This window comes from Nannobrachium achirus, assembly GCF_963921795.1.
Source record: "Nannobrachium achirus genome assembly, chromosome: 7".
Taxonomy (NCBI): Eukaryota; Metazoa; Chordata; class Actinopteri; order Myctophiformes; family Myctophidae; genus Nannobrachium; species Nannobrachium achirus.
Genome location: NC_137816.1, coordinates 7,857,077 through 7,865,161, shown reverse-complemented (window position 1 = coordinate 7,865,161; position 8,085 = coordinate 7,857,077). Strand labels below are relative to the sequence as shown.

General features: G+C 42.7%; 1 protein-coding gene across 1 annotated transcript in view; it reads left to right on the top strand.

Annotated features, from left to right (window-relative positions):
• cemip (cell migration inducing hyaluronidase 1) overlaps positions 1 to 8,085 on the top strand; it is a gene marked incomplete at its 5' end in the record, with an annotated part of 198,681 nt that overhangs the window by 181,166 nt on the left and 9,430 nt on the right. The window contains 2 exons of the mRNA XM_080729340.1: positions 3,487 to 3,698; positions 5,604 to 5,789. Of these exons, the coding sequence (XP_080585466.1) occupies positions 3,487 to 3,698; positions 5,604 to 5,789 (398 nt within the window). The remainder of the gene's footprint in view (positions 1 to 3,486; positions 3,699 to 5,603; positions 5,790 to 8,085) is intronic.

The following is an 8,085-nucleotide window of genomic DNA, read 5'->3' as shown; positions in this document are numbered from 1 at the left end:
CAGTGTTGATTTCGTCGACTAAAACTATGACTAAAAATGTTTGTCGACTGCGTTTTTTTCATTGACGAAAACTAAATAAAAACGAAATAAAAACCAAGCTGTGATGACTAAAACTAAGACTAAATGTATTGACAATTTCGTCTGCAAAATAAAAACTAGACTAAAAAGTTAGGGAGGGACTAGTGGAGAAGAGAGTCATTTTATGTTTGGTTGCTCTCAGGTGTTGCGTGCTGAAAATAGCCGATCTACAAGCTCACAACGCGTCGCGCTGCGACGCGTTGTGAGCTTGTAGATCTGCTATTTTCAACACACAACCAAGTGTAAAATCAGTCATTACGATGCCATCAAGGCCTGCCAAAATACATTTCAGTTGACTAAATCAACTGTGGATTTAGTCAACTAAAAACGTATGATATTTAGTCGACTAAAATTAGACTAAAACTAAAACTTTTCAGGTGACTATTATTATGACTAAAATTAAATTACATTTTATTCAAAAGACTATGACTAAAACTAAATCAAAATTTGCTGTCAAAAACAACACTGGTACAGGTATACTGTACAAGTGATGTCCATCCATGCTGCCGCACAGGAGCACCTACATTAACCAGACCAACGTTATGTTATTACCGTCAGCTGTGTTTACTTCACATAACATTGAAATGCATGCTCTGAAAAGGGTCCCGGAAATGATGGAGAAGGGTGATTTAAACTTGGCTGCATGCCGGTGTTGCACACAGTAAATAGGCAATTTACAAGCTCACAACCCGTCACAGCGCGCGTGCGCGTGTGTGTGTGTGCGTGTGTGTGTGTGGTGTGCACGCATGCACGCTTATGTAACCCCCTGTTGTAGGTCTCTCTCCATTTAAATGTTATGATATGATATGAGTAGAGCAGGTTTGGGAGAGTGTTTTCTGCTGGTCTTTCAGTCCGACGTCCGAGTGTATCAAAGGGTGCGTTCGTAAATGCGCACCAGGTGTGTGCTCAGTGTAGTGAGTGCCTAAACCCAACCCTAATCCTAACCCTAACCTAAGTAAAACTATGCCTAAACCCAACCCTAACCCTAACCTCAGTAAAACTATGCCTAAACCCAACCCTAACCCTAACCTCAGTAAAACTATGCCTAAACCCAACCCTAACCCTAACCTCAGTAAAACTATGCCTAAACCCAACCCTAACCCTAACCTCAGTAAAACTATGCCTAAAACTAACCCTAACCCTAACCCTAACCAGAACCGGTGCGCATTTCCGAACACACCCTTTGATACACTCGGACTGAAACACCAGCAGAAAACACTCGAGCAGGTTTGGGGACCTGAACCCTATTATCTATCTATTCATTGAACTTGATTTGATAGGCAAACTGTGACAACAACATTTGGACTGTATCAACTGTGAGAGGCTGCATGCACGATAATGCATTATAGAGGAGTCTGTTGACCCTGTTATTGAATGAATCGATGCTGAAATGAAAGGTGGGACTACTATCACTGGCATGTTTACTAGTTTTACATAGAACAGTGTTTACACTTTAGCTTTATTGTTTATGAAATTGACAATGGTACACTCTTAATCAAATCGAGCAAAAATACATAGACCTGTCAATTTGTGATAATGAAGCAAGAAAATCTCACCTCCATCTACTGAAAAACAGCACGCTCTCTACAGCTAAATTGTAAATAATTGATTTGTTAATTAAATCCTTCTCTTAAGGCTATTGTTATTGACTGTGTTGTCTTAATAAAACGTGACAGGAAAATGGATGCTTTCGCTGTTGGAAGCATCCACACGCACGCACGCACGCACGCACGCACGCACGCACGCACGCACGCACGCACGCACGCACGCACACACACACACACACACACACACACACATTCTCTCTCTCTCTCTCTCTCTCTCTCTCTCTCTCTCTCTCTCTCTCTCTCTCTCTCTCTCTCTCTCTGTCTCTTATATCCCTCAGGCGTATACTCTGTCTAATGCCCTATCAATCAAATGCTCTACTATGTTTTTTTGTAACTTTTCAAGAGTAAGGTGCAACTCTTTCTTCACCTCTCCATCACCTGTAATGTGATGTGATTTTACTTGAGTAAAAGTATTGGCATCAAAATGTACTTAAAGTACCAAAAGTAAAAGTAATCAGTAGGCTGCACCCACACCAAAGTACCTATGAGAGTTCCGCCTATGCATTTCAATGGGAAGGGGGCGGTTTCATGTCAGGAGAGGATATCTGCGCCCCGCGCCGACCTTGCGTTTATGCTGGAGCAAATAAATTCTCCAAGCAGATACTGGTTTCCCCCCTCTGTCCAATCGAGTGAGTCGAAGGCGTAATGGGGAGGGTTCTGGAAGTGACTGACAGGCGCGGCACTGGCTTTGGGACAGAATGCGCTCTGTGGGTTTTTAGTCAGCCGTGCACCAAAAGAGTTTATCCGCTGGCGACCATACTTTGGTGTGTGTGCACCCTTATGACGAATGTCCCATTTCATTTTTGAGAAATAGAACAGATCTACAAGCTCACAATGCGTCGCATCACAACACATTGTGAGCTTGAAGATCGGCTTTTTCCGAATGGACAAAATGTGCATAGGGTTAATGTATGTTTTTTGTAATAATCAATACACAAAGTAACTAGTATCTAAAGTTCTCAAATAATTGTAGTGGAGTAAAAGTACAATATTTGGAGTGGAGTAGAAGTAAAAGTATAGGAAATTTGGAAATACTCAAGTAAAGTACAAATACCTAAAAGAATGTACTTAGTTATTTACACCACAGGGTTTATCCTGCTGTGCAGAGAGTGAAAAGCCACTCTAAATGATGTAGACCGGTGGTTCTCAAAGGGGGATTCCGGGGGGTACCCAGATAATTATAGTTAGGAATCATTATCCACTCCAACTGGCTAGGCCTGGCTGGCACAATGTGGGTGGGCGAGCTTTTACATTGGCTATTTTAAAATAGCGAACATTTAAATATTTACAGGGACACAATACAGTCATTTGTCATGGAAATGTACTTCCCAAGCAATATGGAGACATTTTAATTTTAGAAATGGCTTCATAATTGAATTGATCAAAACAAACTGTGGTGTCTTTCTTGGTTACAACCCGCCACTCCGTCATGTCTCCTTTCCGACATGTCTCCATTCCGACACTAACCCTTACCCTAAACTTAACCCCTATGGAAGTGTCGCCACTCCGACAATAAGAAGTCAATTTCAGAGTGGCGACATGTCGGAATGGAGAGCGACACCCGTCTTTCTTTGCTTCCTAGATAGCCGTGCATCGCGCCACGTCACACCGCACATTGCACAATTTTTAAGTTCTTTCTGGGTGGGCACAAAAACAAAATGGGTGGGCCTAGGCCTATCCGGGCCCACCCTGGGCCCACCCTTTGGCTATGCCCCTGAGGACAACTGACTTCCACATGTCATGAATGTGGGCTATCGCTGACCCATCAGTTAATGTGTGTGCACGCATGTGTGTTTCTCAGATCTACATCCAGACCCGTAACCCTGCCAACTCCAACATGCACATGGTGAAGGACGAGTACCCCGACCGACCCCTGTTTTTGGAGGGCGCCCTGGGAAAGAGGAAACACTACCAGCAATTCCAGCCAGTGGTCACCCTGTCCAAGGGCTACACCGTCCACTGGGACCAGGCCGCTCCTGGTGAAGTCACCATCTGGCTCATCAACTTCAACAAGTCAGTGGACATACCGTACACACAAAAACGCTTTCGCACATGCCTGTCGCCTCAGAAAGTGCCCACATTAAGCTTTCATGTTCACGGCGCCTGATAAATATATTATTTGTAAACAACAACACCTTCTTATTCCCTTATGAGATACATTAATCCATCACACAGAAATAAGACAGGAGAGTGATTCAGAGTGAGAATGGAATGTTTACTGGAGAGAGAGAATTCAAGACAGGTACAGTACAGAAATAATGGTTCAACAAGTATGGTCATTTGGTCAGTGGATGACGTTTCAACAGTTCATAGGATATGTTTCTTGTCCACAAATGACAAGACAAAGAGTCCATATACAGTAGCAAAGAGTTCATAGGTTCCTGAAGAGATGTCCTTCGCTGGTGTCTGCATGACACCAGGCTGAGCCTTATAAACCAAAACAACTCTCATTGTTTTTGGTACAGGCTCCATGGCAGTAGATAAGGCTTCATTTCTACCAGACAGAAGCCTGGCCTTATGGGTACTGTACATGACATGGCACAGTCACGAGCTGTGGGGTCAGGTGGTCAGTTAGTCATCAATATTTATTGATAAATAGATGATATAAACCACAACAAAATACCTAACAGCGCCCTTTTCAATCTATTTGCCAGTACACACGTCCTCGCGTGCTCCCTGTACTGTACATGGGCTAACAAAATAGTTGAAGAGCTTTTGAGGTCACTTGCATCATTCTTCACCAGTCTGTCATAAATGAAGGAGGGCTGTGTCTTACAGTACAAGGAGTGTCCGTCCTGCTCAATTCCACTATTTACAAAATGATGTACCACAGAAATGAGGAGAGCCATACTTCGTGGTGACTGTTTTGTCATTTCTCCTGTCCCACCCTTTGCTCCAAGTACAGTTAATAGCAATGGCTGTCAGCCATTGAAATAGCACAGCCATGGTAGACATCTCAAGCATTCTAACCATTCCCCATGGCCTGATCCTACCCTGAAATGGACTGGCAAAGACCTGCATAGTGACACTATGGAGATATTCTTACAGCTGCACCGATAGATGGTGCATCTATGGCACCATCTATTGCCCAAAGGCCTGAACTGCAAGTCAATCTGCAAAAAACGGTGCCCATGGGGTTTTTGATTGATTGATTGATTGAAGACTTTATTAGAAGTTTGTATAGGAAAAGGTACATTTGTACCGTTTCATGACGGTACAGTTCACTGGTACAAGGTCTACTAAAAGGAGATCCTAGAAAAGACTACGCTTATTTCCACAGGAAACCATTTAAGTATCTCATAACATTGAATGACAGACGAATAGAACACAGTACTATGCAGTATATATGTAAATAAAATAAAATTAAAGAACAAAAAAAAAGAAAACAGTAAGTCAGTAAGTATATACAAAGAAGGGGCAGGGGAGGGTAGGGCTGGGCTAGGTTTGTTTTTTTACCAGTTGCGAACGGCTGCTGCCTGTAAGTGGTTTTTCAGGGCAATTTTAAAGGACGCTAGTGATCCACACTCCTTTATGGCCTTCGGTAAGGCTTTCCACATTTTGGTGTTATAGCAGAAGAACAAGTTTGACCCTTTGTTGGTTTTGACTCTGGGTTGAAAGTGATCTGTGGCGCTGCCTCTGGTGTTGTAATTATGGACATCCTTAATGTTTATAAAGTATTTTGACAGTTACTTGGGTATCATAGTGGTGTAGTGTATCTTGTACACCAGGCCCATTGCAAGTTGCCGTAGTTGCTTTCAAATGGGATGTACTGATTGTAAACGTGTTTAATCATTTAATAACGTCTCTGCTCTGCTTTGTGGTTACAATTGCCTCCCTGCTGCTATGTGTGGCTTTTGTGCATTGCCGTTTCATTGGTTTGTAAGCGAAATGAACACGGGTCTGTTTGGTGTTCTCCAGACATGACTGGATCAACGTGGGCCTCTGCTACCCACAAGGCACCGCCTTCACCGTCATCGCTGACATCCACAACCGCCTGACCAAGCAGACCCGCAAGACCGGCGTGTTCATGAGGACCACGCAGAGGGAGAAGATCAACCACTCCCACCTGGCCAGAGGCTACTACTACTGGGAGGAGGACACTGGGTAAGAGACGTGTCTAGCAGATTACCAAGCATGTTTAGGAGTAGAGCGCTCGTTTTATGGTTAGATGTCACAGTTATTGTCCACGACATTCAGTTATTGTCCACGACATTGCAAGCGGCGCGAGTGCCCGCGAAGAGCGGGCCAGCGAGTTACGAAGCCGTGGTGAATGCAATCGTTATATTTATGCCCAGGCGTAAGGCCTGGGCAAGCCCACGATAAACGCATTCTATTCACCTCCTCTGCGCGGTCCAAGTGACTACAATGGAGCGCTCCCTACATCCGGTTCAGCCAATCACAAGCTTGGGTCCTAAACCATATGTCCTTAAACAAGCTTTGTAATCCACTAGACGCGGGACCCTCACACATATACTGAAGGATTGTTTTAATAGTACTGGGCCTTTTACATCGTATTTATAATATCATATACATTTTGTATTTATCATTTGATTTAAAATAGTGAAGATAGCTGATCTAGCAAGCACACAGCGCCTTGTGTGCTCGTAGATCTGCTGTTTTCACTAGTTTTGCGTGACAGCCTTATTTGTATGATGAAGCAGGGCAAAAAAGCGTACACATTTGAAAATTGGATACAAGGTTTCTGCCCGACAGTGACGGTATACAGCTTGTACAAATCATATATAGGAAACGCATCTTTTAAACCCATTAAGACCTTAGTCTGATTCTACAAATACCTTCTAAATCAGTAGTTCTCGCACTTTCAAGATTTTTCAAAAAAATTGTCAAAAATGGAGCAGATGTACAAGCTCGCAGCGTGACGTGACGAGCTGTGAGCTTGTATATCTGCTATTTTTTTTTAGCATTGGCTGCATTGAACAGCCAATGCTAAAATCTAAAATGACGTGCGCCAGTAAAAGTTGGCTTACACTTTTGGCACAATCAGGTATTATTAGTTAGCCATGAGATTAGCTCATATTAAATCAAGAAGACCACGATCAAGAAGGCTTTCATTTCTACAAGTACAAGCAGCGAAATGTTAAGTGTGAAATTGTTTGTTTGTAAAGTACTTCAGAATGTAATTTGGGTCATTATAACATTGGAACATGGTTTAAAGAAAGTACTCATTATAGGGAAAGGGAGGCGGGGGAGACGGGAGGAATGCATTGGAACCAGATCACTCAGTGGGCTGGAAGATATTTTCAAAAGGGAAAGGAAGATGAAAGAGTAGAGGAAGAGTTGAGGAATAGAAGTAAAAAGAGACAGACAAATCAAAAGGGCTGGCACTGGGCTTGAGGGAAAAGGGCACCAAGTGAGTGAGTGATGTATAAATAGGAATTAGAATGACCAACACTTGCTGTAATCTCAAAGTCTTTGGTTTAGTTCTGTCTGGGGACCTGTGTTGTGTGTCCTTCCAACTCTCTGCCCTCAGTTCCCTGTCTCTCTATTGTCCTATACTAGAGGTTCGCGGCCCTTTGGGCCGCGAACATCTAGAGTCCACGCCCGCTTCTTTACTAAAAAACTATTTTTTTCAAAAAAAAAAAGTTTATTGAAAAAAAAAATTAAAAAAAAAAAAAGTTTTTTTCTTTTTTTTTTTTTTTTTTTAAATAAAAAAAAAAAAAAAAAAAAAAAATTTGGGGGGGGGGAACTATTGTGGCGGAACTATTGTGGCGGAACTATTGTGGCGGAACTATTGTGGCGCAGCGCACGTTTCCGGTCGGACATATTTGACCGCCGGACGCACTTCCGGTTAAGAACTCCGTGTGCCACGTGATCAGTCCTAGCCAAGTGGTGTATACGGATGTTACTGCGATTGAGGTGAAAGAGAAAAGTGGAAAGTTGTGAGCTAACTATTAGCTATTTTTTTTTTGTGTGTGTGTGTGTGTGTGTGTGTGTTCTGGCTACGCCCCCCTCGGTTGAAATTGGATCCGCCGGTCCCATAGCTGGGACCGGCATCCCACTTGGGCTTGGAAGTGGGATGCGGCTTTTGCTCAATTGTATATATAAGATAAATACAGGGTTCCCACGGTCATGAAATTCCTGGAAATATTTTGAAATTAGAAAAATATTTTTCCAGTACTGGAAGAGTTTTGGAATTGATCAAGGGTCCTGGAAGGTCCTGGAAAAAATAACTATGCATTGTCTTTCGTTATTGATTTTGTTAATACTGAAATGACAAGTTAAACATTGGCCAAATTGTCAAATATTAGAGGCAGAAATTGTGAAAATAGCAGATCTACATGCTCACAACGCCTCGCGTTGCGAGGCGTTGTGAGCATGTAGATCAGCTATTTTCACAATAAAACCGTGTTATACAAAATCCCTCAACTCTCTTCAAATA